General features: G+C 52.9%; 1 protein-coding gene across 1 annotated transcript in view; it reads right to left on the bottom strand.

Moving 5' to 3' along the window:
- LOC118092065 (uncharacterized) overlaps positions 1-14,686 on the bottom strand; it is a 54,634-nt gene that overhangs the window by 6,625 nt on the left and 33,323 nt on the right. The window contains exons 2-5 of the mRNA XM_088654450.1: positions 6,933-12,698; positions 5,302-5,601; positions 3,634-3,722; positions 2,425-2,508 (exon numbers count right to left, since the gene is read on the bottom strand). Coding sequence (XP_088510576.1) covers positions 2,425-2,508; positions 3,634-3,722; positions 5,302-5,601; positions 6,933-12,698 — 6,239 coding nt within the window. The remainder of the gene's footprint in view (positions 1-2,424; positions 2,509-3,633; positions 3,723-5,301; positions 5,602-6,932; positions 12,699-14,686) is intronic.

Here is a 14,686-nt window from a genome sequence, read left to right as displayed (position 1 = left end):
ACTTATACACCTCCCTACACCCGGAGGTCTCAGGGTGGTTCATAACAAGACTACAACATATAAAATCAAACCAAAAGCAATAACCCCCCCCCCAAAAGCCACATTCTAAAAGGGTGTTGGATGTCAATAAGATCAACCAAAGGCCTGGTTTAAAAGGAACGTTTTTGCCTGGTGCCTAAAGGTGTATAATGAAGGCGCCAGGCGAACTTCCCTGGAGAGAGAATTCCACAGATGGGGAGCCGCTGCAGAGAAGGCCCCGTTCTCATGTTGCCGCCCTCCGAACCTCTCAAGGAGGAGGCACAAGAAGGAGGGCCTCAGAAGATGATCTCAGGATCCGGATAGGTTCATATGGGAAGAGGCGGTCCTTGGGGTATTGCAGTCCTGAGTTGAAGTTTCTGAGCACTTTTCAAAGGCAGCCCTATGCAAACCCCATTATAGCGAGTCCTTGGGACGCACATGGGACCGCCTGAATTCTGCAGGAGAGTTTTCTCTCTGTCTCAAGCAAGCCTCTCCCAAGCGCTAATTAGCTGAGGAAAGGCGCTTCCTGTCTTTGGAACCAGTTAAGAAGAGATTCTTCTTAACGAGCAGCCAAGAATGCCTATTAATTCCTTCCAAAGCCTCTAAGCAAACAGATTTCTTAATTTTATTTTTAAAGGGAACTTGACTCGGTCAGTGCTGCTCTGGAATCCCTACGACATTGGGCGGGCGAGAGGAGAACCGGACGTTTAATCTCTCTGGCTAGAGGCAAACTTCCAGGAAAACCCTGACCGTGCGACAGTCCCCACGTGCGTGACCTCCTTTCTGACCGGGGCATATCATGGCCAAGCCCCATGGCCTCCCTACGCCCTTCCTGGCCAGCCTTGGAGAGCGAGGGGCTGCGCTCTGTTAGGTGTCAGAAGCAGGGATAATCCCCAAGCCAGTGACGAACACAGGCAGCCTTATTCAAACCCTAGTCCAGCCCCTTTCCTTGGTCTCAGGGCAGCCTCAGCTAGGGCTTCAAGGATTGATGTCAGGTGGGGGCCCCTTCTGATTCCCCCCCAGGGAATATTCATCTGGGTTGCAGCCAGGTTGAACAACACTGGTCAGCAACTGGCAATGCCTTGGCCAAATGCCTGAAGGACCAGGTGTGCAGCCTGGGAGTCATTTTGGACTCAGAGCTATCCATGGAGGCGCAGGTCAGTTCTGTGTCCAGGCCTCCATCTGGTATGCAGAGTCTACCAGCTCCATCTGGTACGCAGGCTGAGACCCTCCTGCCCATTTCTCACCAGAGTGGTGCATGCTCTGGTTATCTCCCGCTTGGACTTCTGCAATGCGCTCTACGTGGGGCTACCTTTCAAGGTGACCCGGAAACTGCAACTAATCCAGAACGTGGCAGCTAGACTGGTGACTGGGAGCAGCCGCCGAGACCGTATAACACCGGTCCTGAGAGATCTGCATTGGCTCCCAGTACGTTTCCGAGCACAATTCAAGGTGTTGGTGCTGACCTTTCAAGCCCTAAACAGCCTCGGCCCAGTAATAACCCCACATCATTCAGCTCGGACACCGAGGTCCAGCACTGAGGGCTTTCTGGCGGTTCCTTCCCTGCGAGAAGCGAAGTTACAGGGAACCAGGCAGAGGGCCTTCTCGGTGGTGGTGCCCGCCCTGTGGAACGCACTCTCATCAGATGTCAAGGAAATAAACAACTATCTGACTTTTAGAATACATGTGAAGGCAGCCCTGTTTAGGGAAGTTTTCAATGTCTGGTGTTTCGTCGCTTTTTTAAGCGAACCTTGAAGTAAGTGTTCCGGTTTCCGGACTTTTTTCAGAAGCCGAACGGCCTCCGCTTTGAGTGTTATGCTGCGATCAGTCTGTTTTTGCTATTTATTTTGCGTTTTTGTTTTTGTGACTGCGTGGAACCCAGTTCAGCTAGTGAGATTGTGTGACTGCAGTACATTGTTTATTGCCTTCATTTTATGGATCAATGGTCTCGTTAGATAGTAAAATTCATGTTAAACTTCTGCTTTAGGGGTTGTTTTTAAAATTCTAGAACGGATTAATCCAGACATCCCCAAACTGCGGCCCTCCAGATGTTTTGGCCTACAACTCCCATGATCCTTAGCTAACAGGGCCAGTGGTTGGGGAAGATGGGAACTGTAGCCCAAAATATCTGGAGGGCTGAAGTTTGGGGGTGCCTGGATTAATCCATTTTGCATCACTTTCTATGGGAAAGCGTGCCTTGGTTTTGGAACACTTTGGTTTTGGAATGGACTTCCGGAACGGATTAAGTTTGAGAACCAAGGTACCACTGTACTGTAGACACCAGTTACCTCTCACGGGATGCCACATGCCTCAGTAGACCATTCAGGGAATTACAGAGTTGAGAAAAGTTTCTGCTTGTCCGCTCTTCCTGCCCCCCAGACCCTCCCTGCCCGATTCTCTACTGACCTTTCGTGCTTTTTTCTCGCTTCTGCTCTGTTTTGCTCTGCTAATGGATTCTTCACCAGTTCCCAAGGAGTGTGTTAGTTGCGCCTGGAAGATGCAAGTGGGACGTTAAAACACCCATACTGATTCTTTAGTTGTGGCTCCTACACTGCAGGTAATTGGGGATCCTTTGGGTCCCTTCCAACTCTACAATTCTAAACATGGTTTACATAGCAGTAAACATGGTTTCAGTTCTAAATATGGTTTACATAGCAGAAACATGGTTTCAGTTCTAAACATGGTTTACATAGCAGTAAACATGGTTTCAGTTCTAAACATGGTTTACATAACAGTAAACATGGTTTCAGTTGTAAACATGGTTTACATAGCAGAAACATGGTTTCAGTTGTAAACATGGTTTACATAGCAGTAAACATGGTTTCAGTTCTAAACATGGTTTACAGTGGCTGGCTTTGCCAGGCCCCAATAAGTCAACACATTGCAGTGTACTTTGCCAATTAAGTTTCATTAGTTTTCCTAATTTTAAACGAATTGATTCAAATTTAACACCAATTTAAAAGCTGACTTTTCGCCCCCCCCCTTTCAATACGTTTCTTTTCCCTCCCTTCTTTCCTGCACACAGTAAAATGCTTTTTCTTAATTTCTAATACGTCCCCATCCATTTGCTATTTCCACCGACTGTGCATGTTCAATCCTTGCTGAGACTTTTACCCATTTTCCTAATTAATCAAATGGCGTTAATCTTCCATTATCATTAATCATCATTTTAAATCGTATTTCCTCCAATACAACTTAATGAGCCTGTCCTTATGCGTTCGCATCGTTTCAGTTCACCAGCACTCAAGTTTTACAAGCCTCACAAACACCCAGAAAAATCTCCCGATCTCCCTTGCTAGGCGATTCAGATCTGCCGCTAGTTGCTTTCTCATTGCAGCGTAGTTTGCACATGCTCAGAGGAGCCTCGCTGCTGCACAGCCCCCAGGCTGAGCCAGGTTCAAGAAACATCTTTTAGCCCAGAGTTGGCCAGAAGGTGTATGGAAAGATCTACTGGTGAGATCTCTAGGTGATCTGCTGAAAGCTCAGCCCACCCATTGAGGGGGGGGGGCGATTAAGATATCTGCCCCCCACAAACTCCCTGAGGCCGGAAGTTTTTCAGGAGCCTGCAATCTCTGCTTCCTACAAATCAAGCCACCTTCCCCGCAAACAAAGCACCTGTGTCTGAGCTGTCCTTGGTCCTGAACCCTCTGCTTCTTCCAGTTCAGGTAGGGACCCTTCGTTGCTTTCTGAGTCATTTGAGGACCCTGGAAGAAAGAGAGAGGAAGCGAGTGAAAGGAACCTCTCCGTGTCCCAGATAAAGAGACCATTTATAAAACTGATTTTCCTTTGCCTCTCAGTCTGGAGGTATCCATAACAACAACAACAACAACAACAACAACAACAACAACAACAACAACAACAACAACAACAACAATTTATTTATTTATTATTTATTATTTAAACCCCGCCCATCTGGCTGGGTTTCCCGAGCCACAACAACATTATTATTATTATTATTATTATTATTATTATTAAACCCCTGTCAGGGAGTTGTTGCGGCTACTCCCAAATAAAGACACTCCAGTCCGTTGTGTCTTTCAAGGTTTTATTTTGCATGCTATAATAATCTCAAAGCAGTTTTCAACACGTGAAAACATCCAATAAAAAAAGCCAGAATAAAATTAATTCAAGCTTCAAGGAAAATATTACAGGACCTTCTCTAAGGGACATTTGGCTTCCCCATTATTTATCTACCTGCTCAATTTATAGAGCTGCCCCATAGCAAAAATACTCTAGGAAGCCAGCGGGGTGTAGTGGTTAGAGCAGGCATAGGCAACCTTGGCTCTCCAGATGTTTTGGAACTACAACTCCCATGGTCCCTGACCACTGGTGGCCCTGTTAGCTAGGGATCATGGGAGTTGTAGTTCCAAAACATCTGGAGAGCCAAGGCTGCCTATGCATGGGTTAGAGCAGGCATGTCAAACCTGCGGCCCTCCAGATGTTTTGGCCTACAACTCCCATGATCCCTAGCTAGCAGGACCAGTGGTTGGGGAAGATGGGAATTGTAGTCCAAAACATCTGGAGGGCTGCAGGTTTGACATGCCTGGGTTAGAGTGTTGGACTAGGACCTGGGAGATCAGGGTTCAAATCCCCACTCGGTCCTGAAGCTCCCGGGGCGACCTTGGAGTCAGTCGCCGCCTCTTCACCTACCTCACAGGGTCGTTGTCGGGATTAATTGAGGAGGGTGGTGAACTCCTTGGAGAAAAGGGTTGGAGAAAAAGGCAATAAATGAGCTCTTCTGCTGACCTGCTTAAGAAAGCTGGAGGGGCAAGCTGGGTGGAGATGCCAGTCGCCAATATGACATCCAGAGATCTCCACACCAGTAGCAAAACGCGCCCGGCACCTGGCTAATTTCTAACATTGCCGGCACGGCATTTGCCGTTTCCACCTGGAGACTGGTGAGAGCCATAGAATCATAGAATCATAGAGTTGGAAGAGACCACAAGGGCCATCCAGTCCAACCCCCTGCCAAGCAGGAAACACCATCAAAGCATTCTTGACATATGCCTGTCAAGCCTCTGCTTAAAGACCTCCAAAGAAGAAGACTCCACTACACTCCTTGGTAGCAAATTCCACTGCCCAACAGCCAATCTGTTCTCCATCCAGAAGCACCACTGCTGGGCAAGGGAGGGCTGGCAAAGGCAGCCGTACCAGAGGCTCAATAGTAGGTGGGGTGATACCCCCATTGGGGCAGAGCCCCAGGGTCAGGGCTGGGGAGTTTGCCACCACCTCCATCCACACACCTCGGGACCAAACCCTGGAAGGCCAACGGGGGTGGCTCACCTTTGTGGTTGGCCTCGTGGGGCCTCTTCCCCGCCAAGGCCTTCTTCTCCTCCAGGAGCATCATCCCAGTCGCTTCCCTCAGGCTCTCGATCTCCGGGCAGCGGTACAGCAGCTCCCGCTCGCTGGAGGAGCTCGACTCCAGCTGCACGGGCCCCCGATCGCCTCGCTTCTCCCCTGCAGAGACGGAGTCCTTTTCTCGGGCGTCCTTGTTGCCAGGCAACCGGTTCCGGCCCCTGGAATCTTTGCTGCCGGGAGGCTGGTCGTCTCGGCAGGGCCTGGCAGGCCTGGCGCTCTCCACGGCTGGAGAGAGAAGTAGGTTATGGAAGGGGATTTTTTTTTGGTGGGGGGTTTGCTTTCCCTTGCCAGTTGGAAGCCAATTACTCCCAAACAGCTTCACCCAACCTGGCACCAAAACAATTGTTTTGCCCGACAACTCCAGCCAGCGTTGCTGATGGGAGTCATAGTCCAGAACATCTGGGGGGCACCAGGTTGGGGAAAGCAGATTTGGATCCCCAAAATCGCAGCATGTTGGGCTTAAAGACCTTGTTTCTTCTTGGATCAGAGGTAGCCCAGGGTTGAGAGGCTCCCAAGGAGAGGGTCTTCTGGTCAGCCATCTCCTTGGCCATTGTGTCCTGGCAGGGTTACCCAGCTGAAGTGGGCAGCCGGCTAGAGTTCAATTTCCCACAATGCCCAGCAGCAATGCATTGTGGGAAACTTGAAGGGTGCCTGGATCTAGTTTCATGGCAGTGCTGGGTGTGTGAACCAAGGAAAACAAAATATGGAAGTCTATTTGGAAGATCTCACACTCCTACTGGTGTGTCAAGACCTCAACGACTCAGGCCTCAAATACCTGAAAAACCGGTATTGCCCTGTGGCAGGGCCTGCTTGGTGGTGGCTCCCTGTTTGGGGAATCACTCACAAACAGGAGGAAGTTAAAACATTCCTGTTCACCCAGGCATTTGATGTCGGACATAGATGATGCCTGGCAACCTAAAAGTTCTTAGTTGCGGCTATTTTAAAACATTTTGTTTTTATTGCTTGCTGTTTTCTTATTGGTTGCCTAGGCAACTTTGGGTGGAAGTGTGGGATACAAAGTTATTATTGTTAATAATAACAATAACAATAATAATAATAATAAGCAAGCCTGTTCAGATGTTTAGACATTTGATGCAAATATAAACAAGATTCCAAGGAATCTCCTGGACTCCCAACCTCCTCTTTGTGGGTCCTATTATTAATCATTTCCTCCTGCATCTTTTATTATGGTGCAAATCTATTACATCTCAATTGTGTCCAGAATTCACCCTTAAACTACAAGTCATATTCCAATCCTACTAACGATTTTCACTGTTTACAATGGTCTTTAAGATAAGTTATCAATTTCCTCTGACATTTGACGCAAGTTTTAACCCCTGGTTTTCGTCTATTGCTATTTTAACTTTTTGAAAGTTTTAAATTACTGTTCGTTTTTCTTATTGATACGTTTACTGTGTTTCTCTTTTCCGTACGCTGCGTTCAGGGTGTGGGTGTTTCTACAACCAGCGGTGTGCAAATTTTATGAAATAGGTAAATAAAATCAACCCTCATCCTCCCGTTATCTGTATGGGAGAGACGGGGAAATGAAAGCTCACCTTCCGCAGGAAGCTTCCTGCAGTCCCGGAGGAGGATCGGGTCCTCTTTGGAAGGAGCTTGTTCCTCGTCAGACCTGGCTGTCGAAGCAGGAAGCCACGAAGCAGCCGAGGGGCCGTGGAAGTGGCCCTCGGAGGGAGGCAGCGGCGAGGGAGAAACAGGAGGCACTTCTTGGGGTTCAGAAGGTGGAGACGGAGGTGGAGAAAGAGGAGCCTCCTCCTCCCAGGTAGGCAACGGCTCAGCCTGCAAAGAAACAGCCAGGGACTCTTGAGCTGGTCCTTCAGAGGCCGGCAGGGTCTGCGATAGAGGAGAGGAGGTCTCTACACTCAGCAAACCGGCTTCCGGGACCAGGAGTTTTGTGCTTTCAGCAAAAGCACTTGAAGGAAATGGTCCTTCTTCACTCTGATCTTCCTCTTTTGGGTGGCCAACCTCCTCTGCTGTGGCGCCCTCTAGTCTCGTCGTTTCTGGAATCTCTTCAGTTGACCCGTCAGCTTCCGGACTCTGGATCGGCGGCTCGGCTTGCAAGCTCTGAGGTGGAGTTCTGTCGATGCTCTCAGATGTCTGCCCTTTGCTTTCACCGGGTGCAAAGACGGCCTCCTTGGCAGGCTGATCCACTCCTTCCAACGCGGAACTCGGCAGCGGCCCAGCCCCCGTCTCCACCTCCTCTGAACGAGGGGGAACAACCACATCTGGTGGAACTGCAACCCTCTCCATCTCCAGTCGGCCGCCGAGCTCCTCGCAAGGTTGGCCGGCGTCTTGGTCTTGACTGCCGCCGTCTCCAGCAACATTGCAAGTGGCTCGAGGCTCCAACTCATGCTTCAATTCTGACAAGTCTGAGTACTCCAAGACGTCTTCCTTAAGGCTGCCGAGAAGGCTTTGTGCTTCGGCTACCAGCAGGCTGCTCACCAGACGGGCAGCTCCCAAGCCCTGCTCCCGGAGGTTGCCAAAGGAGCCCCGCAACATGTCGGTGATCTGCTGCTGGTCTGCAGTGACCTCTGGAGGCTCTGCAACCAACGAGGCATTCTGCCACAAGGCACCAGGAAGCGCAGGCTGGCTGGGGGCGGGAGACGGCCTCGCTGCAGCAATGGCTTCAGAATCATCCGGGGCTGCACCAGTCCTCCTGGTTCCCGGCGACTCTGCAGCACCAACACGATCTGTTTCTGCATTTCCACTGGAAAGGTTGTGCTGGGCATCTTCAGGCTCAGACAAATAGATCTCCTCTTCAGAAGCAAAGAAGAGGTGCTGGCTTTTACAAAGCACGGGTGACGCATCCCTTGGTCGGGCGCCGGATGGAGAAGGCGGCTGGTTAAGAGCAGAGGAATGCAGACACAACGCCATGCTCTGCCGGGAAGGTCCCTCTGCTGGCGGGCTCTTCAATGGCTCAGCCAAGGGTTCAACCTTAGTATCTTCAGTCTCGACCACTCGATGTTCCAGCTCAGAAACGGCTGCCAGCTGTTCTTGTGGAAGAGGAGAAGGGCTCTTCTCCACATCCTCGGCCGGGCTGCCCCATGCCTGCTCAGGGGTGCTCAGCCCTTCCCTCTCAGAGCCAGGGGATGAAGTCAGCACAAGGGTCCCACCAGAGATATCCTCAGCTGCCGTGAAGAAGCTGCTGTCTGCCTCCGAGTTGGGCATGGAGACCTCTGCCAACTCCGGGGAAGAGAGACTGGTATTCAGGTCCTTTTCCTGCACAGAAGGTTCAGCGTCCAAAGCAGGCGGTTGGAGACCCTGAAGCAGAGCTTGAGCAAAGGTCTTCTTTGGCACCTGCAAGGGTTGCCTGGGTAGGCCCTCGACCCTGCCTGTGGAAGGCGCTGCAACTGCGTCCCCTGCCGTAGAAGTTCCTGGGGCAGCTTTTCCCACCTGAGCTTTGGTGTCCAAAGGATGCTGATCGTCCAAAGGAGGCAGAGATGGAACCGCCTCCATACATCCTCTGTTCCTCTGAGCCTCAGGCCCCCGTTGGACAGCCAGCTTGGTGTCTTTGGTCGCTGCCTGGGGTTCCAGAATCTGTACCCCACCAAGCTGTGGCCGGTCTTTACCACCCGCTGGCTGAGGGCAGCCTTCCTGGCCAACAACCTGCTCAAAGGCTGCAGGAACCATGAGCTCGTTCTCTTCTTTCTGTCCTGGATTCTTGTCCGAGCTTGCCACCAATGCTGGGCCATCTGTGGTCTCACTGCTGGCAGGGGCAGGAGCAGGAGCTTTCCCTTGACTCTGAATCTGCGCCAAATTCATGTTGCTGTCTCTCAGGCTAGGCTGAGCGCCAGGATCCTGGAATGAGACGGCCTCTGATCCACACAGTCGCACAGGAACCGTGCTTAAGTGCTGAGCTTGAAGCCCGCCTCCTGGCCAAACAGCACCTTCTCCTGCCGGGATCTCAGCGACAGAGTCTGCTCTGCTGTTTTCGTCAGAAATAGCATCCTCTTCTCCCTCAGACGGACTTCCCCAGTCCTGGCCAGCATCAACTTCGTCCAATAGCCCTTGCTCCTCCATTGCCCCAGTGGCTTCCTCTACCACTGAAGCCTCTTCTTCCCCTAGTTGACCTTTGCCCTTGGCGTCCTCTCCGGCTCCCTCAAGATGGCTGCCTGTTTCTACCAGGATGGGCTCATGGTGGCTCTCACTGGGCTGAGGCTCCCTCACACTCAGGTCTTTGGCCTCGCCAGTCTCCAAGCACAGCCTGAGATGGGCTGCGCCGTCTCCTATCGCCACACTGGCAAGAGGGCCTGTGGAGGCCTCCACCTCCAGCCCAGACAAGTCTCTTGGCATCCCGCAGACTTCAGCACGCTCTTCCACATCTGTGGGGGGCAGAGGTGTGGCTGCCGCCAACAAGGTGACCTCACTGTCCACGGTAGCAGTGTTCTGTTCCGTGCCGTTTGGTCCCAGCAGGGGCCGAGAATCAGGTTTTGCCTCAGAAAAGATGGCCACCACATGGTCCTCGTTGTTGTTCATCTGGTCAAGGGACGAGGCCTCCTCGAGCTCGTCCTCCGACTCAAAGCAGGCAATAAGGCACTCCGCTGTCGGCTCGTTGTCGGCTCGAGTCGCTTCAGGCTGCTCCAAGATGGCCGCCTCACAGGATCCAAGGAGGGACACAAACGGAGGCTCCTCCTTCTCTGGCTCAACGTCAAACACCCCTCCGTTAGGCCTCCCTGCTTCGGTCAAACCTCCCCCCGAGGCGCCATCTTGGTCAAGCAGCTCCAGAAGCCGCTCCTCTGACTCCTTTAGCCTGGCATTGATGTCAAAAGAAGACGAGTCGTTGACGTCTGCCGTCGCCATCTCCGCAAACGGCACGGGATACGGCTTTGGGATCCATCCCAAGGGTATGGCGGGGCCTGCATACACCTGGTCTATCCACTCTGCAGCCGTTTGTCCCACAGGCCGAGGCCCCTCCAACGAGTTGTCCAGAGGCGGCAAGGCATCGGCTTCCTCATCTGTATCAAAGCAAGCAATGAGGCATTCTCCAGGATCAGGAACGTTTACCTCAGCAGCCTCTTGCCCACCTGAGAGCGACTGGCGCTCCGGGGAGGCCCTTTCTCTTGAAGGCTCTTCTCCCACTTGACATCCAGTTCCACGACCCACCCCTCTAAAAAGAGCTGTGGGCCCCTGCTCCATAGGAGACCCCCATCCTTGACCGGTAGGGGAACTACTGCTGCTTCCAGAACATTCTGAGGAATCGCCGGGAGCTCCAGGCACAACCTGCAACCTGGAGGCCTCTGCTTCTTCGGTGGGGAGTGAAACTTTGATTCGGTCCTCCTGGGGTATCTCTTCATCTCCATCCTTCTCCAGGGAGAAGCCCCTCTCCTCCTGCTCCTCCTTTTCGGCCCTTGGGTGCCCATCGTCCCTGGCAGAAGCCGTCTCTTCCTCGTCTGTGTTGTAAGCGTCGGATGAGGTCTCCATCTCGCTCTCGCTGCCCGAGCGGGACAGCGCAGGCTCCGTGTCTTCCTTTGGAGGCTCGGCCGCTTCCTGAGCAGGGGCGACGGCAGCTTCCGCCACCACGGCATACTGCTCAATGCTGTAGAGCCGTTCATCGTCCTCCCCGTTGTAGGAGGCCGAGTCTGAGGACTGGGAGGTGTCGTCCTGGTAAGCAAAGGACTCGTCCACGCCTTCGTTGATGGAGGTTTCCGAGAGAGAGTGCAGGAAGGAGGCCGAAGTGCTGTCGTCATCCTCCACGCCGTAGAGGCCGTCGTTTCCCACCGACTCCCCTTGGGGGAACAGGGTGATCTCCATGGACTCCGCTTCGAATATGAGGCTCCCACGGAAAGGCAGGAGCAAAGCAGAAATCATCTGGTCACTGTCAGCGCCGTCCACACCGTCGTCTGGGGCGGAAGCCGCCGTCTCGGCCTGCGGCCGGCCGGGCACATCCGCCTCGGAGGAGTCCGTCCCAGAAGGGAAGGCAGCGAGTGAACCGGGCAAGAGGCAGGGCTTCGATCCCCCAAACTCTGCAGAGTCTCCGGCTCCCGCTTCGTAGGCAGGTGGGGCCTCTGCCTTGGAAAGCTCGCGGCTCAGATCCGCTTCATCCCCAGAGTCCTCTCTGCTCTCGGGCCAAGATGGAGGCGCTTGCTCAAACCTCTGAGGGCCCAGCCTCGAGGTAGCGACTTCGGCGCCCCAGTCGCCACCATCTTCCTCCGGGGTCGTCTGCCCGTCGTCCTCGTCCTCGGGGAACGACGAGTGGACTAAAGTGCTGGAGGAGAGGGTCTGGAAAGCAAACTCCCCCTCCAAGTCGGGAGACAGGCTGGGTCCCCGGGGAAGCCTCGGGCGGCCGTCCGCCGCCTCCAAGAGAAACTCCTCGCCATCCACCGACGGGGCCTCCATGGCTTCCAACTCTGCTATCAGGTTGGGAGAGCAAGACGGGGAAGTGCTGGCGGTACCCGAAGAGGCCCAGCTGCCTCCCTCGGCCGTGATGTAGGACCCTGAGGGGGAGGTGGGTGGGGAGCAGAGGCCTTCGTTGTCTGTGTCGTTCTGCTCCTCGCTGAGGCTCTCTTTGGAGAAGGGGTGGTGCCTGAGGTGGGAAAACACAGTCTTGATGGGGGTCGAGGGCGCCGTGAAGTATAGTTCTGGGTCCAGGCCACAGGTGTGCTTGCCAGGCAGGGGCTGGGCCTCGGCAGGCTCTACAGAGAGGTCTTTGGTGAGCGCAGGAGGCAGGGAAGGCAGGTCCGCCAAATGTTCGCCCTGAGAGAGTGGAGGTGGCATGGCTGCCCTCTCGGCCTCCTGTGGATTCCGGAGGCCGGGGAGGGTCATGCCAGCTTGCCGGCTGGCCAAGTCTTTTGGGGTCTGGTGGGGAGGCCTTGCCTGGAGGCCAACCAGGTCCTGATCCTCCACGTCGCTCGTTTCCTCCTCCTCAGAGCTGGCCTCCAAGGTGCCCCGTTGGAGTGGCGCAGCGGCAGCCCCTTCCCCACCTTCCTCATCCTTGCTGAGGCATTGCGTCTCCTCCCCCATCACTATGCGGGTGTCCAGCATGTCCATGCCCGACGGAGGCTCCCCGTGACCTTTGGGCGCCACCTTGGTGGCTTTCGGGGCCTGCTCCATCACGACCTGCCCACACTCGCTGAGGGCCACCAGGCCGGTCGCGGCGTTGCCCACGGCCGTGTCGCAGCTGGCTCCTTCGGGCTGGGGGCGGTCCTCTTTCTTCGCCGGCAGGAAAGCCGGAACGACTTTGCCACAGAGGGTGGGGTCCATGGGGAGGCCGGCCTGGCAGTCGGGCGTCACCGCCGGGGACATCTGCAGCGGTGTCAGGGCCTCGCTACTCGGCGTGGAGGGCGTGGAGGTGGTCCGGGAGACATCTGGGGGTGGGGTGGGGATTGAGAAGAGAAAGATTGGGGGAGAAGCGTTAATCCAAATCACTCCACAACAAACTAGCACCAACATTTCAGTTCTCGGGTCCGGAGGGCGGCAGCACAAGAACAGGCCTTTCCAGTGGTAGCTGCCGGTTTGTGGCTGCCGGTTTGTGGCTGCCGCTTTCCAACAAAGTATTAAAAATACAATGAAACATCAAACAGTAAAAACCTCCCTAAACAGGGCTGTCTTCAGATGTCTTCTAAAAGTCAGATAGTTGTTTATTTCCTTGACATCTGACGGGAAGGCGGGAGCCACCACCGAGAAGGCCCTCTGTCAGGTTCCCTTTAACCTCACTTCTTGCAGTGAGGGAACTGCCAGAAAGCCCTTCGGCACTGGGCCTCAGTGTCCGGGCTGAACGATGGGGGTGGAGACGCCTGGCACTATTATTGTATATCTTCAAGGCAAAAACATTCCTTCTTAACCAGGCCTCTGGCTTTTAACTATCCATGGGTGGGACATTTCTAGTTTATTTTTTCCCTCTTGGTTTTTACGTATGAAAAAAGAAACTAAAAAAATTATCATCATCATCATTCCATGATGTGTTGACAGTGGCCCTCCAGATATTGCTAGACTACAGCACAAGAAAGGGCCTTTTCTGTGGTGGCTCCCCGACTGTGGAATGCTCTCCCCAAAGAGACCTGCTTGGCACCAACTAATGCTTGGCTTTTCCAGCAGGGAAATACCGGTTGTCTTTTCTCATCCTGTTTACAGGTTTGCTGGCTTATTGGAGAGGAGTTGTGGTACCCCCTTAAAAAATTCATGACTGAGATGTGATCTGAATAAGCTTATGGACCAATTCGTGTGTGCAATACTCTTTCTCACACATACGTACGGTCTAAGAGTTGGCCCATCCTGAGATGGTACTGCTTTTCCTCTCCCTTGCTGAGCCCATCCCTAGAGAGATATCCCACCCTCAGCCCTATCTGGCTCCTGGGCTTTGTGTGATGCAAGTTTCTGAATCAATTAGAGTGTTCGCAGCATTCCATGACACGCCTTGGCGTCTGAGCCAATGGCAGGAGAGGACACTTAAAAGGGGTTGGACCAAGTCATGGCAGGCAAGTCTGTCAATGGTGCTTCATGCGTTCAAGCGTGCAACACATGGGAAGCCAGGGCTCAAGCTTTTCCAGGTGGTTTCCCTACCATTGCTAAGTTTTGGACGACGGAGGCAAATTCACAAAGCCCAACATTTTACTGAAAGTCCCAGGTCAGTGCCGGGTTTACGTATTAGCTAAACCAGGCATCCCCAAACTTCGGCCCTCCAGATGTTTTGGACTACAATTCCCATCATCCCTGACCACTGGTCCTGTTAGCTAGGGATCATGGGAGTTGTAGGCCAAAACATCTGGAGGGCCGCAGTTTGGGGATGCCTGAGCTAAATGAAGGTATTGCTTAGGGTCCCACTCTCTTGGGGGCCCGCAAAAAAATTAAAGAAAAAAACAACTGGATGTACATTTCCAAAATATAAGATAAAAAACAAATAAAATTAAATTAAACCTACATACAGCAACAGTGTTTTTGTGTTGTGTGGGCTCCTAGGATGTAAGTAATAGCATATATTCAACACAAAAAACAGCAACAATTTGTTGTTGACAAAGGACAGCTGGACATATAAAGGGCCCCATTACCTTCAGTAGCTTAGAGCAGGCACCCCCAAACTTCAGCCCTCCAGATGTTTGTATTACAATTCCCATCATTCCTGACTACTGGTCCTGTTAGCTAGGGATCATGGGAATTGTAGGCCAAAACATCTGGACGGCTGCAGTTTGGGGGCGCCTGGCTTAGAGCCTCATCAAACCTAAATCCGGCCGTGGTCTAAGTTTTCTGTGTCTGAGACTGTAATATACAAGCATGCCCGGGGGGTGGGGTGGGGTGGGAATAATTCTTTTCAGAGGTGAATATGCTCTTGAACTATATACTCATTGTATGGAAGTTG

The sequence above is a fragment of the Zootoca vivipara genome, chromosome 11 (genome assembly GCF_965207765.1).
Source record: "Zootoca vivipara chromosome 11, rZooViv2.hap1.1, whole genome shotgun sequence".
Taxonomy (NCBI): Eukaryota; Metazoa; Chordata; class Lepidosauria; order Squamata; family Lacertidae; genus Zootoca; species Zootoca vivipara.
Note: the sequence above shows the minus strand (reverse complement) of the source record. Positions and strands in the feature narration are given on the sequence as shown.